Genomic DNA, 24,154 nt, shown 5'->3' on the forward strand with positions numbered 1-24,154 from the left:
CTCATCCTCGTATTCGAGGCGTACTCCAGAGGGCCGTGTCTAGTACGATGCGTAACAACGACAGTTCACACCGTACAGAAGCAGATGGCTGTGCGAAGAATGAGATCCGGTTGCCGCAAAGGACGCGCCATGGCTGTCGTGCGGAACACCCAAAGAAAGAGTTGAGGAGAGGCAATGAACTCATGTTTGTCTGACTGATCTTTTGCACCTAAAGCCACTGATCTTTTGCACCTAAAGCCACCTCTGACATTCCAGCCGAGGCAAAGCGCACTCAACACCCAGCAAAGTATCGTGGGCACAAGTAACAAAAGAACAACGCAGTCGGTAGAAGACACGGTACGAGCCGCTTGCTCAGAAGGAAGGTAAGCCGAGCGCAACGGGCACCATCCCATTTCAGGAACCATCCCGCCCCATCCGGACGACAGTCCTCCAGATCTGCCCCGCAACACCACCCCGTGACGCAATGCCATCCCATGTTTTGCTCGGCGGGGTAAAAGCTGCACCGTCAGAGTCGCGGCCTTTGAGCCTCACTCGGCAGACCTTCCTCCGCCTAATCTTACACGTCTAGATACATAAGTCGAAGACCTCCGACTCCGACTTCTTACTATACAGACTGCAAGTTTACTCGTCTTTTTCGTAATTCACGACTCTTTTCCAAGCTTCTCCAGCATATCTTTTCTCCCCAGGAAACCGCCAAAATGTCCATGTCCGTCGAAGAATGCCAGGCGCCACGCGCCGGCTTCCCCAAACCCGTGCCAGACACACCCACAAACGTCATGCAACAATTCAGCATGAAAGGCAAAGTCATCGTCGTCAACGGCGCAGCCGAAGGAATCGGTGGAGCCGTAGCCGACGCCATGGCCGAAGCAGGCGGCAACGTAGCCCTGTGGTACAACTCCAACAGCGCCGCGATAACCCGCGCGGAGAACCTCGCAAAGACACACAACGTCAAGACAAAAGCCTACAGCGTGAACCAAATCAACGCCGAGGCAGTCCAAAAAGCCGTGCAACAAGTAGTTGAGGACTTCGGCCGCATCGACGTCTTCGTCGCCAACGCCGGCACAGGAGATAGCAAGCCGCTCCTCGACCAAACCCTCGATAGCTACCACAACCTCATGAAAGTCAACGTCGACGGCCCCGTTTTCTGCGCCAAGTACGCTGGCGAGGTATTCAAGAAACAAGGATTTGGCAACTTGATCCTTACCAGCTCCATCTCCGCGCACATTGTTAATGTACCCATCGACCAACCCATCTACAACGGTACCAAGGCGTTTATCTCGCATCTGGGCAAGTCGCTGGCGAGGGAGTGGAGGGAGTTTGCGAGGGTGAATATTGTTAGCCCGGGGTTCTTTGATACCAAGATGGGGGCTGGGCCGCAGGTTATTAATGAGGGGTTGAGGATGATTCCGCTGGGGAGACAGGGTAATGTCAAGGAGATTAAGGGGTTGTTTTTGTACTTGGGTAGTGATGCGTCGAGTTATATGACAGGAAGCGATTGTATTATTGACGGTGGGTATGTACTGCCATAGATGTGTAGTGGATAGAGGAAAGGAATTGATACCATGTCTGTTATTCATTGAATGCAGGAAAGCTATACCCGTTGCCTGCGTCGTGTATTCCTAATCATGGACATTGTTCTAGCTCTTCAAACATTTGATTAGGGTGAAAGGTTGAAATTAAAAGGTATATGTGCTCGCTAAGCCCAGATGAAAAGAAATTGGAAACACGATGAGAACTCTACTCATCTTTACTCCTCGCCCTGTCCAGGCTCTCCCGCTCGGTCGTCTCACCACTTCCCGCTTCAACACCTTCGCTTCCCTTGCTCTCTTCATCTCTCCTCTTGTCTTGAGCGATATCTGGCGCAGGTGCAAAGTTACTCTTGCCTCGGATTGCCTTACCAAATACATAGAAGACCACTGGCATCGGTACAAGTACGAGCGCCACGCAGCCAAGCAGTGTACTGGCCCATTGGATTCCCATACCATTGAACATGAAGGTTGCGAATAGTGGGAAGACTCCACCAAACATGGACCGCATAAAGGTGTTTGCTGCAATAGCGGAAGCAGCAAACATAAGGTACGCGTCGACAATGTAGTTGAGAAGCGAGAGGAAGATGGAAAAGATTCCGAAGCCGGTGAAGAGACCGCTCAGGACAGGGACGATCCAGTGAACATTGCCGGTGTAGCCTGTCCATCCGAACCAGAAGAGACCGGCTGCGAAGAGCACACCACCGACCATGCTGATGGGTAGGCGCCATTCTGGGACGGGAATGTTGTTGTTGGCTTCCAGCTTTTTGATGTATCGTGGGTTGTCGACGACAATGATGATGAAAGCGATCACTTCACCAGCGACCATGCCGAAGTAGGCAAGTCCGCCGATGCCGGGACTCCAGCCGTAGACGCCTTGGAAGACGAGGGCGTATGCGGTAAGGAAGAGGTAGAGTAAACCATCTAGAATTGTTAGCTCAGTTCTTGTAACAAGACGGGGTGATCCAACTTACATATAAAGCTCATGTAGATGGTGATGAGCAGTACAATAGGCTCGGTGAAGAGAATGCGCATCGGTCGGCTGACGTTCTTAACGATCAGCTCCTTGAAGTCGACTTCAATTTCCTCCTGCTTGGCGTGGATACCCCAGTTCTTGGTTCGTCTCCTCAGCTCGCTCGCCTTGTTGATCAGCACGACAGGCGGGTATGTCTCTTCCATGAAGAAGAAGAGCAGAGCGAATGACAAAAAGCCCATAAAACTGCTGATGTATTCGGTCCACCGCCATCCAAGATCGCTCTGGGTGATGAACCCTCCGATGAAGGGTGCGAGTAGAGGGCCCATGAAGACGGTTGCGGAGAAGACTGCGACGGCGAGACCGCGGAGTTTGTTGTCGAACATATCAGCGAAGACGGCGGCGACGATAGCGAGAGGAGAGGAGCCGAAGAGACCGGCGAAGAATCGACATATCATGATGGTCTGGATATCTTTGGCTGCGGCGACGGCGATGCTGAAGATGGCAAAACCAAAGGCGGCGATGATGAGGGGAGGTTTTCGGCCATACAGCTCCGAGAAAGGTGCCCACATCTAGAAGTTGTTAGCATATCTGACCGCAGTCTATGGTCAGCGTTCACTTACCAAAGGTCCAAAGGCATATCCAAAAACGAACAAACTCGTTCCTAGAGTGCCCACAACATTGGCAACACCGTATTGTTGCGATACTGCTCCTGTAGCGGCCGAGAAGATACTGCTACCCATGGTGGCTGTGAGGGCGTCGAATGCTAGGATAGCACCAATGCCAATCTTCTTCTTCATCGGCCAGTTCTGCGCATGCAGCGGATCGTCGACGCCGTCGAACTCGACTACATATTCTTCCCTGTCCGGTAGCAGCGGGGGGAAAGGCTTGCCAGCTCCTAGGTTCGGCAATGGCTTCTCTGTACGACGGCGTGTGAGGGTCCTCGATAACCGCGAATCGACGCGCGATGCACCGACTGTGCCTGCATGCTGACTTCTGTGTGTCTCGATTCGGCGGATAGCTTCGGGGTTGCGTTCAGTGGGATGTAGTGTCAGGTAGTTGCCGCTCGAGGCCTGCGAATTGACGGTCGGTCGGCGGTCGCGTGCGGGGGTTGAGCGGGCGGTGCGTATTTCTTCGAGACGTGCGCTATGTGTGGATGCAGAGCTTGCAGAGCTAACAGTCGAAGCCGAAGATGTGCTGTGCCGTGAGAGAGGCGAGGCAACCTCCTCTTCCTTTTCTCTGATGGGTGATGCTACTGCTTCTGTTGGGAAGGATATCTCGCTCTGGGTGCGCTCTCCTCGTTCGTGTGCTTCGATGTTGCGCAGGCGCTCATCAGGTGTCTGGTCATGCAAGTGCCGTCTGTGGTACTCTTCGCGAAACTGGCGGTGCGGGTCCCAATTTGCGAAGCGCTCAGGGCTTGCGTTCGCCTCATTGCGCAGGATATCCAGGTCTTCGTTCTGCATCTTGATCGCAATCTCCTCTTTCCTCGACCAAGGTTGTGAGAGTGGCTGTCGCGCTGGAAAGCGATAGAAATTGCCAGCGCTCGGCTGTCGGAACAATAATAGTAAATGTTCAGCCCGACGACGAGGCCGTTGTGGATCGTGTGGATCTAACGCGCGACGGTACGACTAGTCGTGACCGTGTTTTCGGGAGATGGACGCGGGTGCTGTCAATGGCGATGAACAAGCTTCAATCGTTCAATCGCTTGACAGCAGCCCGTCGCCCTAAGTATCTGGCGCGCGTGGCCGTCATGAGCGAAAGATTTGCTCACCTGCACATCTCCCGCATCTGTTCCATGCGACATGGCGAGAATATTGCCGACACCAGCGTCCGTATCCGGCGGACAGAAGGTGAGTAAGCCACCGCTAGCCGATTGTGCGAAGGCGGTCAGAGCTGTCCTTCATCGTGATTGGGCAGGTCAGTTGAGCGCAGAGAAGAGGTTTGCCGGCGGAAATAGAAGTTCGCCTACGTCATGGGCAGAATCTGCTGGGTAATCAGCGGCGCAGGCCATTGTCATCACCGTGCATACGTAGCGCCTCATGCAAGTGGGGCACCTCGTGGTCCTCAATAGAGAAATCGTCGCAATAGGGGAAGATGCCATTGCCATTGATGCCCATTCATATGCCTGACCCGTAGTAGCACTCATAGCAAATCTGCCATCTACATCGCAGCTACCGCTCTCTCAAACATCTTGCCCAGGTACGCGTGTCGGGTTTCGCCAGCGGGCAAAAGCTGCGTTGCGAAGATGCCGCAAGTACCGCCCTTGCGATCGATCCACCACTTCAGATTCGGTGCACCTCCCCATCGCAAGGTGCCAGCCTTCAAGCCTCCTTCGGCATCATCTTCGAGTGCTACTAGACCGCCCAAAGCATGAGACCATTTCCGCGCACCAGGAGTGCCAAACGGAGCATCGCCTGGAATCATGATGGCAGCGTAGGCTGGGACGGACAGCGTCTGATCGAGCGACTCCTGCGCCGCGCGTGGTATACATGGAGCAAACAAGAGCTCGATACTTTCCGACTTGAGAAGCTTGCCATCGTTCCGGAGAAGCGACTTTAGAAGTGCGAGGTAGTCTTCGGTATTGCCGAACAAACCTCCGCCACCGAACTCATCTTGAGGATCCAGCGGCTGTGCCAGTGGCATATCTGGTGGGTTGCCAGGTATGAGAGCTGCATCAGGTGCAAGACGGGTGGTCATCGGCATCAACTCCTGCTCGATATTGTTGTGCTTGACGTGGAAGGAAGTCTTATCCATCCCCAACACATCAAAGATGTATTGGCGCATGTATGCTTCCAGCGTGCAGTTGTTGGCCCTCGCGATCATCAAGCCCACAAGCTCCAGCCCGCCACCATATGCGAAGCCGGAGCCGGGCTCAAAGATGAGAGGTGTCGCAAAGCACTGCGTGATAGGCGTGCGCATGAAGAGACTTTCTTCGCTGCGATGCTGCCTCCACTTCACGAGGTCAGCCGCGAGAAAGTCGTAGCCGACTCCGCTCGTATGCGTCAGCAATCTTCGCAATGTCAACCTTTCTTTTGCAGGTTGTAAGATAGGTTCATCAGCGTTCCAGCCAGTCAGGACAACAGAATTCTTCCATTCAGGCAGTAAACGATCGGTGTCAGTGGGTTCGTCGAGCGAAAACAGCCCACGCTCGACGCACTGCAAGGCTGCGATAGCCGTCGCTAGCTTCGTGCAAGATGCCAGCCATACAGTCGTCTTCGTCGATACTGGTGGCGACGTGGAGTCGAGCTGCAGTGTACCAAATGCAGCAAGAAAGTCATCTGGTTCCGAAGCATCAGCTGTGAATCAAGTTAGCCGCGAACTGTAGGCCATGTAACAGAAACACAAATGACAAGCGAGGTCGCCGACCGTGCGAACGGCTGCGAGCATCCGACGGCTTCGTCGCATATTCCGAGTCCATCTCAACGTGCCGCTCTCAAACGCACGCTAAACTCAACGGCCCTGGCAAGTGTTTTGGCAAAAGAAAACATGCAAAACCAGACCATACCCTTTCGAAGTGCTCTTGCAGCACCGAGAGCCACACCGGGCAGCAGGCGCTCAGGGCCGGATGCAACTGCCGACTGAAAAGCGTCATTGAACGAGGCAGAGGTTGTCATCTTGTAAACTTGGAAGGTACGCAGTGCTTTGGGTGTTTACCTACATCATCCTCGATACCAGACCTTTATATCTTGATGAAGCCAAACTATGCTTATCATGCATCCTTCTGGGTGACTCACAATTGCATCGCAAGTGCCCGCGGAGACAACAAAAGGGCGCTGTAGGATTTAGGACGATGCAACAACTATCGTGAAGCTTCAGTCGCTTAGATGCTCACAGAGCGCGTTGCTGTTTGGGTACTAGGGCGAGGCTGCCATCCTGATTCCGCGACTATTTTTGCGTCCTACGGGCGTAACCCCTCTCTTCAACGCCCTTCGGGCTGAACGCCTACGCTGTAGCCGCGGAAACAGGTATCTCTCGACTATCACTGCGACTTCATCGCAGCGCTCTATCCTACATAGGTAGGCATGCCGCTGTTGCGTTTCTCGCGTCCGCTTTCGCTCCAGAATCCACCCGCCCCCACCTTCCGGTCCCGCACCCCACCACACCACGCCAAGGTTTGATGCACACAAGCCGGGGGTACGAACGCACACTCTGACCGGTACCTGACAGCTCCAGACCTATGCGTCTTTACTTTTTTGCTTCAAATTCTCTTACCTTACCTTCAATCTTAGAACACACCATGCATGCATTGTGGACGTGGGCGAATCATCGCGCATGGGGGATGACGGCATACTGCGTCTCCTGTCATCTCCGCGACTAATTCTCGGACCTTTCCATTTCACATCGTTACAGATGCTGCGAAGCCGCTGATCCTTCTAGTGTTCCCAATTCGGAGGTGACTGCATACACTTGCCACCGTATGCAAACTTGTCACAAACGGGTCCTCGACACCACTTCATCGTACACCGGTCACGGCTGCGGGAGAATTGAGCTCGATAGCCGACACGATCACGTACGATGCAGATGGTATCGATCGAAAAGGCGCCACTCCGGACAGATTCTTGACAGGGACCACCGTGGCGGGAGCGCCCGACCGCTGCAGATTGGCTCGAGCCCTGTCGGTTACGCATGTTTGACAACCCGTACGCGAGGAAACTCAAGGTCGGACTCGCGTTTCGTCAAACTCCAATACGTTGTCGTGGTCAAGCAGGGTAGAATTCTCGGGTCCACTACCGGCCACTAGAATTCTGTCAACGTCCCTTGATCATTCCAGGATCATGAGTATACGCGCATGCAACGTAATTCGACGTAAAAGGCCATTCCAGGTTTCAAAACAGGAGTGTGGCAAAGCGTGAACAGCAACTGCTACTCACTGCAGCAAGTCCGCTCTATACTCCCAATTGAGATCACTGACGCATAATGGGCACATTAATGCCGGGACTCGAAGTCGTGTTGAACAGTACCACAAGAGGTATCATTATTTCTCACCGATCAGTATCCTAGACTAACAACGACCACGCGGTTCATCGTCTACGGAGTATATCCCATCTCCGCGTCGATGCTCGTATATGCGGGTGGGTACATAGCCGGGCAAGCTCTCGACTGCCGTTATGCGCACCTTAACGGTCATCGTTCCCAAACGCTGTATTGGTCGACCATTGGAATTGTTTTTTGTGGTCGGCCCACTTTTGTCAAGCCCTGGCGGATGTCTTACGCCCCCATGCTCCTCTCCCATTTAACAGGTTTGGTACTTCAAAAGCCACCATGCACAAATGGTAGGCATCCCTTCACTCGAAAAGCCGTTGTTCAACTGTCTCGAACTTTGACAACGTTCCACGCACCACACAACCTAACGAATCATCTTCATCATGCCTGGTGGCATAAACCCCCCCATCGAGGTCAAACTGAGTTGGCCAACACCAAACTATGTCAACCCTACACTTCGACCAAACGCCGTCCTGTGGATTGCGTGTGTACTTGGACCTATTACCGTCGTTATGACTCTTGTACGGTTATGGGTCAGAATCTTTCATCAACGATGTCCCGGCTGGGACGACTGGTTGATGTTAGCTGCCCTTGTGAGTTATCAGTGATCACTCATTATGGCTACGCTAACAATCCTAGCCTCCAGTTATCGCCTTGACAGTCATATATCCCCTAGGTAGGATCTCAAACCGGTCCATTGCTATCTAGCTAATGCTTCTCAGCAACCAACCAAGCATTCGACCGACATATTTGGGACCTAAACTACCTCTTCGAACCGGAAATCATCGTTAACGCACGGAAATACGTACTCGCAACCGAATGTGTCTTCTGTGTTGCAACTGGCCTCGTCAAAGTCTCCATTCTTCTCTTCTACCGACGCCTCTCGGCCCGCGCCGTGTCGAAGACATTCGTATGGGTGACTTGGGCCACTATCGGCTTCATCATCGCCTACACCATTGCCTTGACCTTGGCACCTATCTTGGGCTGCCAACCCATCTCAGCATTCTGGGATCAAGTAAACATCATCAAAAAGTTACAAGGTTACGAGTTCCACTGCTTCGACGAAGGTGCCGACGTCTTCGCTGCCAGCATCATATCCTGCGCCCAAGACGCCCTGACTGCCGTTCTTCCTACGTTCCTTTACTGGAATCTTCAGATACCGATCCGACAAAAGCTGGCGTTGTTCGGTATCTTTGCCATGGGTTACGGTGTCGTCGCACTGGGAGCTGTGCGAGCCTACTACAGCTGGTACACCTTCTATGGCACTTACGACGTGACATGGCACACATGGAATCTGTTTCTTACTTGCATGCTCGAGCTGTACATCGGATGCTTATGCGCCAATGCGCCCGCCATGAAGGTCTTCTTCAAACATTTCTTCCAGGAAAAGCTCAGTCAGCGATCCAAGACAAGAACACCAGCTGGTACCGATGATCGCCAGGATAGTGCGCACACCAAGTCGAAGAACTCGTGGAGGAAGTTCGGTGCGAGCATTACAGGCGGAAGCTGGGCCAACAGCACCAAGGGATATTACGATTCTCACCTTGGTACCACTGTCGACCCGCATGGAGGTGTGCATGTGCACAAAGAGGTGCAAGTGACCATGTCGCCAACCAGCTCGGCGATGCCGACACCCACTGGCATTGACCGCCCTGTGTCAACTATGACAGCCGACATGATCTGCGACCGCGATTACGAGGACATCGAGCTTGGTCGTTACACCACAGGCCACAACTCGCGAGCATCCAGCATGCGATCGACTCATCTCTTCGAAGGGCACGACTTGGAGGCACTCCCTCCACTACCCATGTCACCTGCATCGCCAACGTCGCCAGCAAGCGTTGCTCCTCTGGCATCGCACCCTCTCTCGCCCACAGAGAAGAGGCTACCCATAACTCCCCTGCCCGGTACGGCGATAAGCCAAGAATCCAGGAGGGAAAGAAGTCCCACTCCCATGCCACCACCGCCAACCGCGCGGGAGTCGCCATACCCCCCACGCGGTTCAAGTCAGAAAAAGCCAAGTTGGCAGTCGTGGTCTTGAAGCGTGCCGCGCATGCTAATGCTCAGACCGTTATGTCGACCTATACCCACGCACGATATGAAGCATCGCGTAGATCGCGCAAAAATTTCCTCGTCTTTCCTTGTACTTGCAGCGTCGCTGTAATGTCGCTTTATGATACCATTTCCGCCCTCTGGCGCTACTATAGAAGCATTTTTCAAATGCATCAATATATTCATATCTTAAAAAAGCTTCGTGTACACTCCTGTCATCATTCTCGACTAACAATTAAGGTGTTGTGACGCTCGCTTCTACCCATGTTGGTGACCTTGCGGATGCGGCTTCGATCATGACGACTTACATCAGCGTGCTGCAACCTCGGCATGCGGCCGAATCATGCCATTCACATCGAATTTCATCGAACGTCAGAAAAACGAAGACGTCAAATGATGTACACCTCGAGACGAAATTGTCAAGTAGGTTCTAGACCCATCACATATTAGCCGAAAGAAGAAGGTGCATCCTCGCTACTTTTTGTTCGGAATTAATGACCCAGCCATTCCGATTCCGATGAGGCGGGCACCTGGAATTTCGCACACGGCCTGGGGAGCACTTTCAACCTCCAAGCCCTGTCGCACGTAATGACTCAATGGCGTTCCCCATAACGAAAAAGCGTTCTCCACCAAAGCCTGAATCTCTAAACCGGTCAAAAGTAATTGAATGGTTCATTCTACCCGCATGATGGCAACAAACCTTTCCCCACCAACGCTTTTCACACCGTCGGATCTCAAATCGAACCCAACCCTATCGAAATCCATCACCCAACTCGTCAACGACGCGTTCTATCGTTCGTATGAACGAGATACGGCGAAATGGGATAATTCGGAATCGCGCTTCAGCGATGAAGAGGGGCTTCATACGCTGCTGAGTGAGGCGGGCAGCGTTATCGCATTGATCTTTGACGATGCGGCGAGCGCGAACGAGAACGGTACCATCGATGGCGGAAACGGTAGCATCAGTGGCGAAGGCAGCAGCAGCGACGGAAAAGAGAGTAGAAAGGTCGTCGCATGCGCCTCCCTCGTACCCTGGAAAGGCGGCTGGGAAAAAGAGTGCGCAGACACAGAAACAGGCTGGGAGATCAAAATCGTGTGTGTTGACGGAGACCCAAAGTACCACCACCGCGGTCTAGCAGTCCAACTCCTCAACTTCCTAAAGCAGTATCTCATCGTGAGAGAGACCATCCAGCTCGAACAAAAGGGACTGCAGGGCCAACGCGTGTTGAGCCTTTGGATTTTGGCCGCGGAGTGTCTCAACGGCGCGTATTGGCGTAAGAGAGGGTATGAGGTGGTAAGGAAGAAGACGTGGGGACCGGGGACTTGGAGTTGCAAGACGAGTTTTGAGATGGTGGTTTTGAGGAGGAATGTTACGTTTGGGTTTGGTGGTGGGTCGGCGGTGGGAAAATAAGAAAAGGAAACGGAGGTGGTAGATGCGAGCGTAATGGCTTCTACGGGCCCAAACGTAATCGATGATCTTCTTCCCAATCGGGCTTTGGGGAGGAAGACGGCATGCTCATGTTGAACGTCAGGCCTGTTGTCGCGTAGAACTCTCGCAAGCCCGCCCTCCGCAGATCGGGCAGGTAGCATCGTCGTGTCTTGCTGTCCAGAGTTATGGATTCGTTAGGCTGCTCCTTGAACACCAGCTCGATTTGCAGATCTGTCCAGTCTGCCCAAGGGTGAAGTAAAACCTGATCGAGCTTCCCCTCCATGTGCTGCTTCCAAAGCTCACTACTGAAGACCATGAATTGCGCTAGGTCCTCAACGGCTGTAGCGACGCGCTCGTCTGTCAGAGTGTCCCCGCTGTTATGCTGCTCTTTTACAGCGTCCCAGTCGACCTTCGGATCTAGTGCAAACAGGCAAGCGTAGTCTTGACGCAGGAGTCGTAGTTTCAGTAGCGGGAGGAGGTTGAGCGACGGATGTAGCACTCGGGGCACTCGGGGCACGGGGATAATGCCCTCCGATACGTAGGCCATAAAGGCTTCGACCTCTTGCTCGGCCCAGGAAGTATCCGTGGATCTTGGCTTCGAGATCGGAGGCTCGTTGCAGATGGTCTCGTCGATGTGTACGGTGATTGACTTTGGCGCGCGGATGGACAGAAACTCGCCGTTGCTGAAGGTACAGCACACCGTGTGGCAGAAGTGTTCGACGTGCAGCCAGTCTAGACCGACTTCGAGACTGGCGAAGAGGTGCGGGAGGAACTCTTTGCGCAGCTTTTGACACACATGCGCGAGTGAGAGGATCGAAGCGGGAGGAGAGCCTGCGTCAAGGGAGGACGAGTTCGGATTGAAGCGCCGGACGCGGCCCTCGTATTCGGCAGTCAAGAACTCATAGACGGAGTTGCGAAGTTCTGCGATGACGTCAGTGTTATTGCGACAGGCTTTGCGATCTAATGAACTCACCTGCAGGCAGGTCGAGGAAGCGGAAGGGCTCGGGGAGTGAGCGTTGCGTTCTCATGTTGGCTAGTGACAATGCTGCAAGAATTGTTCCAAGTCTTTTAGTACGCTTCGGGATTTATCTGGCAGATAGGATTGTGGGGTTAGAGAGAAGGAGAGTCGGCAAGTTGGGGGCAGTCATCAGCGTGGTGGTCCGTGGTGAGAGTACCCCCCGCCAGGTAAACGACACCGGGGTCCGTGTGACGCGTGTCTCTGGCGAAAGTAAAGACTTGAACAGCTACCAAAGAGAGGGATAAAACCGAATGAATTCAAGGATCGCTTAGCCTTAAGGCTCTACTAGATCTAATTGTTAAATTAATGGAGGCTGTAGCGCACTTGTCATCTTGCTCAGTTTCCTCATCCTCTCAATTATGTGCGTGGTTTGACTGGACGAATATGATCGGTAAACCAATGCTAGTACACCTTGAAAAGGTGTTTCAAGGCTCAAATTCCAGCGAAGGGAAAGCTGGGAAGTCATCCCATGTCCAAGCCTCGAAAAGTCCAACGCTCTTAAAGTATAGCTCTGTGAATGAGTATTCCGAGTCCTCGTCCGACTCAGGGCTAAACAGCGAGTAGTTCATGTAGAACTCAGCCTGAGGAGCACCGTAGACGCCGATGTTGGAAAGGATGATTCTCTTGATAACACCAGTCGCGATTTCGAGCAGCCACTTTTCGTTCCGATTGCACACCACATTCCCTAGGGAACCAGAGTCTTCATTGACAAATTCCGCGAACTCATCCGGGTGGTATTTTCCGTCTTCAAGCACAAGCTTCATGATAGTTTTGTCATGGACGAAGCGACAGGTGAAATCTGGTCGGCAGAGCCCGACCTTGATGATCGGTAGCAAGTCGAGTTTAGATCCGTCCCCTTCCTCTTGTCCGCGCCACGGAGTCACAACTGTTATGCCTTTCGGTACAAGCTCAGCATTCACGACCTTGCCGTCAACGTTCGGAAAGAAATGGTGCAGGTAACCGGTGACCGCCTTCCAGTCAATGATGATCTCTCGCTTCATGCAGACGGGCCGGTACTCAGTACGCAGCTGTTGACATGTCTGCGCAAGCGCAAGACACGGCAGTACGCAGCGAGGTTGGTCGGCTTCGGTCTCAGCAGCGAACTCATAGATACAATTGCGCAACTCTATTACACACATGTCAGCCCTAACATCTTGCCTGGAGAGGGTCGCGCCTACCTGCTGGTAGATCCAGGAAACGAAAGTGGTTCTCGCGGTCGCTCCTGCTGACAGTGGACTGAGCCATTTCTGAGTTGGAATCGGAGCTGTGCCGGGGGTGTCGGTTGTGAGAATGTAGTGGAGAGATGATGCAATGGGTTGAATGCGAAGGTACAACGGTAGAGTGACCCTTGTTAGCGTTGCGCGAACTAGGTAGTCGCCTAATGCGATCCACATTCACGTGTTTCCACCTGATTAAGAGTGAAATGCACCCAAATACAAATTTTGAGAAGCAAGCTGTAAGCTACGTGATTCGCATATTTTAGACATTATCTATACAGGTGCCTAAAAACTGTACAGATCTTTGAAGATAGTGAATGTCAGACAGCAAGCTAGCGTAAGATATCGACGCCCAATCTGATCACTCCACGACTCTATTCTTTCTCTACATCTTCCGTCCGGCTCGAATTGTTGGAATTGCGCACATCTGTGTCTTCAAATGCAACGTCATGATAACCCCCAGACCAATTTTCAAAACCTGTCATGTTGTAGAGCTGTCTCATCTGATCCATGTAAGCTTGCCCTTCCCGGTCCAATGTCATATCCACACCGTGGGGTACATGACCCGGCTTGTACCACAAGTAGGATCTACAATCTTCCTGACAGCAGAGTTCAGAGATCTTGGATGCTTGGACATCGTGTCTCAATGCAGGCGAAGTATTTTCCAGGATGTGCGTTATGAGCTCACAGACATACGGGGGATAGAAATGCTCTTCGTCCGCAGGACCGGGGATGACGGTGATCTCGGTTTTCGGGAACGCTATCTTGACTTCTAGGAGAGGTAGTATGTCCACGTTTGTGGTCGGTGGATAGAGATAAATGACGCGCGTGGGGCGTTGCCCATCGAGTTCCCGCTGGTTCGTATGACCCCACGCAAAGAACGCGTTCGTGAACCTCTTGATGTCTTTGTCTTTGACTGTGAAGGGGACATTTTGCATGTAGATCTTCCTGAATTCATCGCGAATCTGTCGGCAGACTTGGGTGAGACTGATAGTGGGTCCGTTGCCAGGCTTGAGTATGATGTTGCGCGGCGGTGCCTCGGCAGCGTACTCATAGATGCGGTTCCGAAGTTCTGAGGTGTGAAGTTAGTGAACCTACTTCATTAGATGAAGGAACGCTAATGATATACCTGCAGCGAGGTCTAAGAAGCGGAAGTGGTGTCCGTTAGTCGACCCGGAGGTGATGGAAGCATCGTGGAGTTGCATGGCTGCAAGCGCGTCGCCAACAGCGCTGGTATAGGACACGATAACCCGATCTATGAATTGGCGGAGGTGTTGCTATCACGTATTCGAGACTTTCATCGACGTGGAGCGTGGAGGAGTCGACGAGCGTACAGGGTCTGGAGATTTCGTGTTCAATCAGGCAACCAATCCCGCGCTAACCCAAAACGTCCATTGTCCGCGGCCCCACCTGCCACGCGCGCACCTCAGGCGAAACCTTGGAAAGTAGAATTGAATATGTGCACCGTAGGCTACATTAATCTACAGATCAGAATGAACAGAACCGAAAGGCAATGTCGACTTCCTGGCTATGTTCTCCTTCTCTCTTCACGTGCCGAGGGGCCCTATTTCTCACCTCCATCAAATTGGTGGAGGCACGTCAACCTAGAAAAAAACTGAACAGGTCTGCAGCCTACATTAACATAGAAACCTGCAAATTAGGCGGGCTAACGTCGATGTAGGCTCTAGACCTGTTTAGCTTTGTTTCCTTGTATGAGGTGGAGGGCCTATCATAGGTACCATTATCTCGTCCCATAGGCCATCAAGACCGGTAGTACCCGTCGTTGAGGCAAACTGTCCGCTGAACTTGACATTGACATCCACAGCTTCGTCCGGGGTTTGCATGCTGATGGCTACACTCTTCACCTCGTACTCCTGTACAGCAACGCGCCAGTTCCGCTTCGCTTCCTTGACTAGCGCAGTGTCTTCAGTTCCGAGACGTGTACAACCACCATACTGTACTAGCTTGGTGATGGAGACTCCAGCGGGAGCACAATCCTCGAAATGGATGATGCGTACTTCCAGTCCCTTGAAGGCCAAGCCCAGTCGCACTAGATGGATGATCTCCATTGGTCGATCGAGCGTGCAGTCGAAAGCTGTCTCGTACTGAATGATGAGCTTCTTGGGACCGCTTCCATACTCTTCTTCGTTCGGGTAGAAGCTCTCAAGGAATGCGTGGACAGAGTGCCAATCGATGACGAACTTGGCGCGTTCAAGCCACATTGGTCGGTACTCGGAACGTACCTAACACGTGGATATGCTAGATCAGTACATGTCTCGTATCCATTTCACATGATAAGTTACTTGGCGGGAGACTTGTGTCAACGCGATGCCTGCGACGCCGTGATCGCGAGGTCCATGGACTGGTGTGAGTAGCTGAGAGGGTACCTCTGCGACAGCGTACTCGTAGATTTGATTGCGGAGCTCTGGATGGACGTCAGTCTTCCACTTCGCGACATTTCGCTATATGTACTCGTGTGTGTTGCGGGAGTCATGCATCCGCCGATCAAACAATGGAAGGGATGAGAAAGAGGTCGCTATATGTACTCACCTGCTGAGAGACGCATAAAGTCGAAAATACCTGTTGGAGTATACGCGACCTTCTTCGCTCGCGGAACGCGACTGCTGGACAGCACGTCGTCGTCACGGCGTCGCTTCAGGCGAAGCATCGAGAGCTCGGGCGTGTAGCGATCCATAGTGACGTTTTGGACGCTACGCGGGTGGCGTTGGAAGCTTTTGTTGTTGTTGTTTGCACACGGACGCGAAATTCGTACCGTAAACATACCTAGGTAGGGTCTCGCGTTTGCTGTGACGTCACCTACCTAGGTGATCTCTGGTCGCATCTTCGCTTAACCAAGCACCTGCATCTTCGCTCGATTGGGGACAGCGCTTACTCTAGCCATCATGAATACGAACTACGAAGAGTCACAGCTCTGGCCCAGCTTGCTGTGTACGATCTGCCGCCTACACTGACCAAAGATGACTTCGCGAGACCACTCGATGAACCCCTCAATCCCAGACACCGTCGACTCTAATAATCCGTCGCGAAGAAGTACTCACAACCAACTACTACACGTCCTTAGAAAGATGAAGAAGCGCCGCAATGCACCCAAGATTGCACCCACATCAAACAAGCCAGTACCCAATACCTCACCACTTCTACTGCTACCAGCTGGTACGTCTCCCCAACAACACACGCGTACCCCACCTAACACACCCCAGAACTCCGCAACCAGATCTACCAATATGTGCTACAATCCCAACACCGCCCCATCGAACTCTTCAAATCACCCGTCCTCTACAGCTCATGGAGCCACAGCACGTCCGCTTGGTTCCGCATGATAAAACCAAGTCAAGTATGCCGGCAAATGCGCAGAGAATACCGCCCCTTGGCTCTCCGCCAACAAGAGCTCACCATCAGCATGAAACCCTGGCTCCGCTACGTCGACTTTGTATACGGGCCGTTGAGGCCTGTAGCACACGTGCCTAGACGCATTGATCTGGTTATCGAGGATCCGTTGACAGAGCGACTTAGACTCGATGTACTGCCTTTGCTGCGGATTCGACATTGTAGTCATCCGACTGGAAGAGCGTCGATATCGTTTAGGCCGTGTCATAGCTATCTAAAGCAGCCGACGACGATGAAAATGCAGCTGGATTCTATATTGGGCTTTGACGACGCACGTTGGGTGACTTGTATTGGAAGTGGAGATGTCGCGGAAGTTGTGATTCATGCTGGAAGAGGGAGTCTCGACTACGGAGTGACCATTGTGAGGGTTGTTGTTGTGTTTAAGAGTGGGAAGGCACCTGGTCGACTTACGAGCGAGGTCATAGTACCGGAAGTGATGGTTCGCGATGAGGGTTTCGTTGACAAGTTTGCGGAAAGTGTGGGCTGGACGAAGAGAAAGGGACTGGATGTTCATGCTTCGATAGAGGGGCATTGTAAGAATGTTTGGCCACTGCGGCCGACGAAGTATTTGTCGAAATGGACATAGTACCTGTAGTGTAGAAGTATATTGTAGAGCGCTATCTATTTTGCAAGGTCGTGGCATCGAGTGCGTGTACTTTCGTATCACCGCACCCGACCTGATGACCACCCAGCACGATGTGAAATAGCCGCTTTGATAATGAAAGGCGAACTGCTGAGTGATAATCCAGAGCACCTTGCCATACATTTGGAAGATGTCACCAGGCTGTCTGGGTGCATGTCTCAGCTATCAACCAAAGCTAGCATGCGAGTATCATCCATCCCCTCCCCCCTCTGCATACTACTCACGAATGCCAAATATAACTTCTGGTCTTATCGTCATCATCGCTGAACCAAAACTTGTGCCGATACCCATATGAACGCTCCTGCGGGTTCGGGTCAGGCCATGAGAGCCTCAGTTCACGTATGCCACGCGTGGGCTGAGCTACTTCGTTCCACATCTCATGAACCGCAGTCTTCCACTTCCTAGCCATGTCGTGCTCCATGGTGATTCGGAGTGCAGAGTCGGAAAATTGAACCCTCAGTCTCATCTCTTTGATCGACTTGCCCATGTCGCGCCACTTTGAGTTGGACGAATCAGCGAACAACGAGAGCATACTGTTGACCTGTGCGATGCTTTTTGCCGCCGAGGAATATCTTTTCAGATCCTTCTGAAGTTCGAGGGTAAAGCGAACCTTCGGTGAGCGCGCGACAAGCGAGACGACGCGGGCGATGTCGGCATCGTAGAACTCGTCCACACCCATGTCCTCATCGCGGCTATGCCCAACTACACTGATGATGTGTCCGCGGTAACGCAGCATCGTGGCCTCATCGCTAGGCGGATAGAAATCGCGGATGTATCGGGCGTAGTGGTACGTGGATTCTAGGCGAAACGCGGTTTCAGTCATGTAGATGATGTGGAACTCTTTTCGGATCTGCCGACACGTTTGTGTAAAGCAGCGCCATCCTCCTACCGGTTTGATTGGGTCATCGTGACGGAGACGCAGTGAGACGGGGTCTGTATCGATGCAGAAGCTGTATATTTTATTGCGTAGTTCTATGAGCATCGTGTTAGCTAGGGTCTGCGTAGTTGGAAGGATGTAAGTACCACCTGGAAGGTTCAAAAAGCGACTGTTCGATGCGCTCATCGTGACACCCCGCATCTGCGCTTCTACGGAGGCTATGAGCGGATAGTCTTCGTCGATTTCCGAGTTACTGCTGTCAAGGTTAGTGACGGATGGCAGAGTGTGAGGGGCAGCGTACAGGTATAGGTGATCCATCTACGAGCTTGTGTTGTCTGTGAGAAGAGTCTGTGGTGAAGTGAGAATAGAGGGAAGCGCCTGACCAGGTGAACCATGGTACGGCTGCCAAGCAATAAGGTAGCGCGTGTTATCGGGTACCTGCATGTACTGTGGGGTCCACGGGTGCGGGGCTTCACCTTCACGTGAGATACGTAATCAACGAGCAAACGCGCTTGACGCTTTGGGAAGTTGGTAAGTTCTTCTAAGAAACCACGTCCCTTTGCGAGATTGGAACCTCGCAAGGAACACGGCACAAACTGCCAACCTATATGCGACCCGGAGAATATTGGACGCCAATACGAGGGCACTGGGCATAAACCAATGTCTGCCTCAAGCCTGCGGTGCGGAGTGCTTATACACGCTCGTAGCATCCGTGAACAGTATAGCAAACGCATCCATGGGCGGCGCACCCATCTCAATCAAAGCCTGCCGTGAGTCCACCTCCCCAACCCGCTTCATGGCTTCTTCCATTATCTCCCTCGAATAGAAGGTGAAACATATCTCAGGCACGGTGCTGCAGGTAATCTCGATCCTTTGAAACACAAGCTCCAAGTGCGGACGAAAAGCGCCGGACGAGATGTGGGCGAAGAAGTCGTCGACGGAGGACGCAAGATCAAGACATGCACTAGCATCTGTGAACGCGACCTTGACGGAGGGGTACTTTGCGCAAAGACGTGCGAGTAGTCTCGCGTCGTATCGGAGCCCGTAGTATGTGGTAATTCGAATATTGCCTTGCACGCCAGGAACGCCAGTCGACACAGGAAGCTCGTCGTTCGTGCGGCCCGGCTGTAGCGGTTCGTTTCCAATTCCATTTTGTTTCCTCAGTCCAGGATAGAAGGAATAGAAGAACTTTTGCGCGGTGACCTGGTGGATGACAAGGACCGTCTTGGCCATGTACATTGACCCGAATTCTGCGCGTGTCTGCCGGCACACGTTGCGAAAACCGCCGTACAGTCCAAGGCGAACATGTTCGTAAGGCTTCTCTGGTCGTTTGGGCATTCGTGGCAGTTGTATAGCTTTTGGCTCGACGCAGTATTCGTAGATGCGGTTGCGAAGCTCGCCAGGCAGCGAAAGGAACAGCGAAGTGGACATTGTGATGGCGTTGTGATGGCGTTGAAGCGAGGGAACAAGTTTTGGTATCGATGGAAAATGCGAAAGACGATTACTGCCTTCGGTTTGAATTTCATTTAGGTAGGAGGTGAAAATGCAGTAAAGTAGCAACAAACAGACAGAGAAGCGCTAGAGCCCATTCGGCTAGCGTGACATCTAGCGCGGGATGCCTCATCTGGGCGCTCCAGGATGCAGCCATCCATACCAATCCTCCGGCTTGCAACAATTCGTCCGGACGTCCAGTATACGGACATCGGCCAAGCCAGCATTCTCGAGAAAATCCAGCGCTTCGAGGCCCGCCGAGTGAATGATAGTGTCGCGCTTGGAGCCCCACGGAGGGTCTGCCGTAAGCCAGAGATCGAGAAATGGCGTTGAGACTACTGGATAAGGGCCCCCATTGGATCTGGGGTGTCGCACACCCAGAGTTTTGAGATAAAGGATTGCGGCATCCACATCATTGTTTCCCGGTCGGACCGTTGCTAATGTCTTTGGACCAGCGAGAATTTTGGTCAGATCTTGTACAAGCAACTCACCGTATGCTTCCGATACAAGCTGGCTGCAGGGTTGACTAGGGTCGGTTGGAACGTGAGTGGTGTCAACCTCTGTGGAGATATCGAACTCGCATATGAAGGATGGTTTCTTGGAGCGTATCTGCAGCAGTGGGAGGATATCCAGATAGTGTTCGTTTCGATCATTGACTCCGGGGCCAAGATCAAGAATGACATTGGCAAAGATCGGGCATACAGAGGTCTCGGCGCCCCCCTCCACTAGACTGTATGCCTGGATGACCATTGCGAGGTATTCGTATACATCACGTGCGTCCACCCGGAGTTGAAGTTGTTCGCGGTACAAAGCCCCAAACTCGCTTCGAAGCGTCCGCGAGATCTGAGTAAGACCTAAGAATTGATGACGGGTGCGATCGATCCGTAGGCCAGGGTGGCTGTCTTGGGGACGTTTCATGTCCACGATGCCGTCGTTCTTGCAAAACAAGTAGACATTGTTCCGGAGCTCTTGAGCCAAATTAGCGCAAATTGTTAGAGCAATCAGGTAAATGTTGCTCACCGCCAGGCAGGCTCTTGAAGCTGGTCCTTGTCGGTCGTCATGCTGGATGAACTCTGTAGTAGAGCTGCTTCGTGGTGTGGCTATCGAGTTGACAACCAGGTGGTAGGGCCGCTGGTTACTGTTCTGAACCCGGCCTGCAGTTATACTCGTGGAAGGAGTAGTTTGTCAATGCTTTGCAAATTGCCAGAGCGCTTCCTTCCCTCTGTAAAACACTTGTTAGGCTCGCCTAGGCCTTTTCTCAGCGACCTTATCCATGCTTGTGACTTGTGCACAAGCAGATAATTTCGAAAAGGTGAAAGAATGGAAAGGTCACAGGGAACGGAGTGATATCGGAAAGAGACCCAATTGTGGTATACTAGGTAGCTGCTACCAAGCCTCGCTACATCGCCTTACCTTCAGGCGTGCTGTTCCAAGCATGTTCGAATTGTTGCCATCCGCCATGGGGTTCTTCGCACATCTTGAGATCGCTAATGACGAAGTCGTAATACCCTTCAGCAGGAAGCTTTCCCTGGTTCACAGTCCCGCCCATGGCGATATTGATGAGGATTCTGAAGTCTTCCATGCGGCGTGTGCCCTCTGGAATGCAGCCCTTCATGACTGGATAATTGTCAATGTACCAGATCATGCGCCCTCTCCACCCAGGTATGCCCTCTTCTTCGATCCAAGCGAAGCCATAGGTATGTGGTTGCCGTGCCAGGTCTGGAAGAGACGTCTTCACGACGCGATGCTTCTGTGCATCCTCGCCGGTGTAGGAGCCCCAATGTAGACACGAGTGGTTCTCCGTCTCGCCGTTCCAGCTCTCTGCAAGGTCGACCTCGCCGTCAGTCGGCCATTTGAACGGGTGTGCGGGCAGCATCCAGTATGCAGGCCATATGCCTGGTGCAGACGGAGGCAGACAGGTCGCTGTCAAGTATCCGCGCGGTCGCGATAGCGTCTGATGTGAGGTCAAACGCGCAGAGGTGTAGCTGCCGTTCTGTACGAGGGCGCGCACGATCAGGCGGTTGTCGTGATGGAACGAGTTCTCGGGTTTATCCGTATACATCTGCTTCTCGTTGTTGCCCCAGCCATGGTCGCCGATCTCGTGCCGGAAGTTCTGCGACACGGGTGTCTTGATGTCGAAGGACGGCTTCCAGTAGACGCTCTGGCCCTGTGGTGGAGGGAGGTTCTGGGTCGGCGGAGGCTGCGCAGAGTTCGGGCGGTTCTGAGGGATAGGCGGGGGGCCGCCAGGTGCTGGAGATTGGGGCTTGCTACCCTGGGGAACGGGCGGTGCGAGGGGCTGCTGCTGCGGAGGCGGCGGGCCCCATTGCTGCTGAGGGGGTGCGCCCCATTGATTCTGCTGTTGATTCTGCTGCCCCCATTGCTGGTTTTGGGGTGGAAATTGCGGAGGATACTGGCTGCCCGAGTACTGCCCTGGATTTGGCGCGGGATAGCCTTGGGGTGGCTGCTGGTAGCCCTGAGGTGGCTGCTGATAGCCTGGAGCGGGATGTTGGTAGCCCGGGGGAGGCTGCTGGCCCGGATAGCCCTGTTGGCCTGGGTAGCCTTGGTTCGGGTGGCCTTGCTGGTGATGGGCCCCGGAAGGCTGCCCAGTGAACTCTGAGAGCTTCGCCTTGCCTTTTGCTAGCAGCTTGTCGAGTGTGCCTGACATTGTGTCGCGATGCCGTGATACGAAGGAAGTCGCGGTGGGACGAAGGTTCCGCTTTGAGCCGAGCCGCCATGACGCAAGCAGGGCTGCACCTCCCCAAAAGCGCCGGCGAACTCTCCAACAACAACACGGTTCTCAAATATGAACAGCCTTGTTGCAAAAACTTTCTTCCCCAAGACCAGGTAGCCTTACCTGGAGAGATTAACACGCACGTGTTCTAGACCATCGCAACTGGCCAAGACATGGATGTTCCTCGCAACGCACCAACCTCTCCAGCCTTGACCGAGCCTTCATCATTTCTTCGATACGTTGTTTCTCTCCTTCCTCCAATCACTGTCGCTCCTTCTCTGTCATTTTTTGATTCGTCATGCTCCCCTGTCGCTGCCTACAAACAGGCGTTCATCCACGTTACACCCGTGACGTCACATCTCACCACAACAACGGCTATTCACCCGAACAGCCAACCAGGCTTCCCATGGAAAGCGGGCAGGATGCAGGCCTACACATCCACGGCAGCAGCTATGTGAAACAGGAAGTGCTGCCTGTGTTAACGTAGGCCCCGCGTCATCCCCGTGTTTTGGCAGCAACCAAACTGTCTTAACGGAAGTCGCGCCTTGCCGCACTGTCGCACTGTCGCACTGTCGCACAGGACCAAACACTGCATATCTGGCAGATACAGCCTTCTCTCTTACACTCCACCACCCCACTATTCCCATCAACTACTCCACCTCAGACCTGTAATACCACACCACTCGCCCGCCATTACTCACAAGCCCAACCGAACCAACATGTCTTCCATCGTCAATGCCCTCAGCGATCTCGTCTCGTCCATGGTCGAGCTCGTCTGGTCCTTCATCACCACTGCCGGCGCGCTAGTCCAGAAGACGGTCCAGTTCGCTCTCAACTTCGTGTTGGAGATGATCGACCTCGTGGTTAACTTCTTCCGTGGTCTCGTGGACCTTGCTGGCGGTATCGTTAGCTTCGTACTCGGTGAGTTGGCTGACGCCATTTGACTCGCGCACTCGGTCGATATGGAAACTAACAACACTATAGGTAACGTCCTTATGCTGGGCGTCGTCGCCGCCGCAGTCTTCGGCTTCCTCAAATACCAGCGCAGCCAGGGCAAACAGGTTACGGTCGGCAACAAGAAGCTGAATTAGCCTCTCTTCCGCGAACCCTATCTCTACAACCTACGACGATCCAACTGTTGGTGGTCTAGGCCTTGGACATGGCTGGTACGGTGGCGTTGAGTTTCAGATGTCCCTACGAATGGCGAGAAATTGTATGATACCCCTTGGTGACGGCAGCGTCATGGCGCCCAGCGCGGAGAATTAATGGTCTAGCGCTTAATCCTGTACCAAATCAAGTTGTCTTTACTGCTTCCCCCACCGGTCGCCCAATCTACGCTGATCCTTCCCGTGTCCCAGGGCTTACCCGTTTAGGCTCTGAATACATTCCCCAACATCACGAATAGAATTAATCTATTCGTCTGATATGTAAATATCGAGTGAATTCTCCGAAGAATTCTTGTCTGCTCCACACTGCATGTCAAGAGTATTGGCAAGTTGCCGTAATGCCGAACCTCAATCCCTTTACAAAGAAGATCTCGTCGTATCAACGTCTGTCACATGGCGAAAGCGACCCATGCATCTCTCCAAGTTCCACTCTTCAAGGAGAGGAATGCGATGCAGACAAAGAGCTCTCGCTAGGTAAAAGTTCTCGTCGGTCGCTTCGTTCGTGCCTCGTGCACGCATGTGGGTACATCTTTGTCGCATTTCTCGGCCTTTCGATCGGCCTCGGTTTCAGCAGACTGCTCAGTATTGAACACGATATCGATGGATACATTAGTAAGCTCTCCCCTGTTTCTTATCGATT

At 53.0% G+C, this 24,154-nt stretch overlaps 13 protein-coding genes across 13 annotated transcripts; 4 read left to right on the plus strand and 9 right to left on the minus strand.

Moving 5' to 3' along the window:
• Positions 1-698: 698 nt before the first annotated feature.
• On the plus strand, positions 699-1,529 carry J4E79_002396 (uncharacterized protein; the record flags this gene model as incomplete). The annotated part of the gene is made up of 1 exon (XM_049351295.1): positions 699-1,529. The coding sequence occupies one exon, from the start codon at positions 699-701 to the stop codon at positions 1,527-1,529; it is 831 nt and encodes a 276-aa protein (XP_049213933.1).
• A 208-nt stretch (positions 1,530-1,737) lies between these two features.
• Positions 1,738-3,962, minus strand: J4E79_002397 (uncharacterized protein; the record flags this gene model as incomplete). Its single annotated transcript, XM_049351296.1, has 3 exons — positions 1,738-2,450; positions 2,501-3,071; positions 3,123-3,962. The coding sequence occupies 3 exons, from the start codon at positions 3,960-3,962 to the stop codon at positions 1,738-1,740; spliced, it is 2,124 nt and encodes a 707-aa protein (XP_049213934.1).
• A 697-nt stretch (positions 3,963-4,659) lies between these two features.
• On the minus strand, positions 4,660-6,113 carry J4E79_002398 (uncharacterized protein; the record flags this gene model as incomplete). Its single annotated transcript, XM_049351297.1, has 2 exons — positions 4,660-5,795; positions 6,005-6,113. The coding sequence occupies 2 exons, from the start codon at positions 6,111-6,113 to the stop codon at positions 4,660-4,662; spliced, it is 1,245 nt and encodes a 414-aa protein (XP_049213935.1).
• Positions 6,114-7,865: 1,752 nt separating this feature from the next.
• Positions 7,866-9,523, plus strand: J4E79_002399 (uncharacterized protein; the record flags this gene model as incomplete). Its single annotated transcript, XM_049351298.1, has 3 exons — positions 7,866-8,075; positions 8,122-8,158; positions 8,205-9,523. 3 exons carry the CDS (start codon positions 7,866-7,868, stop codon positions 9,521-9,523), a joined length of 1,566 nt encoding a protein of 521 aa, XP_049213936.1.
• Positions 9,524-10,222: 699 nt separating this feature from the next.
• On the plus strand, positions 10,223-10,881 carry J4E79_002400 (uncharacterized protein; the record flags this gene model as incomplete). Its single annotated transcript, XM_049351299.1, is given in 2 exon segments — positions 10,223-10,808; positions 10,826-10,881. The coding sequence occupies 2 exon segments, from the start codon at positions 10,223-10,225 to the stop codon at positions 10,879-10,881; spliced, it is 642 nt and encodes a 213-aa protein (XP_049213937.1).
• A 104-nt stretch (positions 10,882-10,985) lies between these two features.
• J4E79_002401 (uncharacterized protein) lies at positions 10,986-11,991 on the minus strand (the record flags this gene model as incomplete). The annotated part of the gene is made up of 2 exons (XM_049351300.1): positions 10,986-11,884; positions 11,937-11,991. The coding sequence occupies 2 exons, from the start codon at positions 11,989-11,991 to the stop codon at positions 10,986-10,988; spliced, it is 954 nt and encodes a 317-aa protein (XP_049213938.1).
• A 415-nt stretch (positions 11,992-12,406) lies between these two features.
• On the minus strand, positions 12,407-13,226 carry J4E79_002402 (uncharacterized protein; the record flags this gene model as incomplete). Its single annotated transcript, XM_049351301.1, has 2 exons — positions 12,407-13,107; positions 13,160-13,226. The coding sequence occupies 2 exons, from the start codon at positions 13,224-13,226 to the stop codon at positions 12,407-12,409; spliced, it is 768 nt and encodes a 255-aa protein (XP_049213939.1).
• Positions 13,227-13,736: 510 nt separating this feature from the next.
• J4E79_002403 (uncharacterized protein) lies at positions 13,737-14,403 on the minus strand (the record flags this gene model as incomplete). Its single annotated transcript, XM_049351302.1, has 3 exons — positions 13,737-13,818; positions 13,895-14,270; positions 14,328-14,403. 3 exons carry the CDS (start codon positions 14,401-14,403, stop codon positions 13,737-13,739), a joined length of 534 nt encoding a protein of 177 aa, XP_049213940.1.
• Positions 14,404-14,882: 479 nt separating this feature from the next.
• On the minus strand, positions 14,883-15,893 carry J4E79_002404 (uncharacterized protein; the record flags this gene model as incomplete). Its single annotated transcript, XM_049351303.1, is given in 4 exon segments — positions 14,883-14,924; positions 14,938-15,441; positions 15,502-15,623; positions 15,749-15,893. 4 exon segments carry the CDS (start codon positions 15,891-15,893, stop codon positions 14,883-14,885), a joined length of 813 nt encoding a protein of 270 aa, XP_049213941.1.
• Positions 15,894-17,469: 1,576 nt separating this feature from the next.
• Positions 17,470-18,444, minus strand: J4E79_002405 (uncharacterized protein; the record flags this gene model as incomplete). Its single annotated transcript, XM_049351304.1, has 3 exons — positions 17,470-18,221; positions 18,273-18,379; positions 18,428-18,444. The coding sequence occupies 3 exons, from the start codon at positions 18,442-18,444 to the stop codon at positions 17,470-17,472; spliced, it is 876 nt and encodes a 291-aa protein (XP_049213942.1).
• Positions 18,445-18,795: 351 nt separating this feature from the next.
• J4E79_002406 (uncharacterized protein) lies at positions 18,796-19,557 on the minus strand (the record flags this gene model as incomplete). Its single annotated transcript, XM_049351305.1, has 1 exon — positions 18,796-19,557. One exon carries the CDS (start codon positions 19,555-19,557, stop codon positions 18,796-18,798), a length of 762 nt encoding a protein of 253 aa, XP_049213943.1.
• Positions 19,558-21,016: 1,459 nt separating this feature from the next.
• On the minus strand, positions 21,017-22,282 carry J4E79_002407 (uncharacterized protein; the record flags this gene model as incomplete). Its single annotated transcript, XM_049351306.1, has 1 exon — positions 21,017-22,282. One exon carries the CDS (start codon positions 22,280-22,282, stop codon positions 21,017-21,019), a length of 1,266 nt encoding a protein of 421 aa, XP_049213944.1.
• Positions 22,283-23,067: 785 nt separating this feature from the next.
• On the plus strand, positions 23,068-23,439 carry J4E79_002408 (uncharacterized protein; the record flags this gene model as incomplete). The annotated part of the gene is made up of 2 exons (XM_049351307.1): positions 23,068-23,269; positions 23,333-23,439. The coding sequence occupies 2 exons, from the start codon at positions 23,068-23,070 to the stop codon at positions 23,437-23,439; spliced, it is 309 nt and encodes a 102-aa protein (XP_049213945.1).
• Between the last annotated feature and the right edge of the window lie 715 nt (positions 23,440-24,154).

This window comes from Alternaria viburni, assembly GCF_023758015.1.
Source record: "Alternaria viburni strain BMP 2772 chromosome Unknown scaffold_4, whole genome shotgun sequence".
Taxonomy (NCBI): domain Eukaryota; kingdom Fungi; phylum Ascomycota; class Dothideomycetes; order Pleosporales; family Pleosporaceae; genus Alternaria; species Alternaria viburni.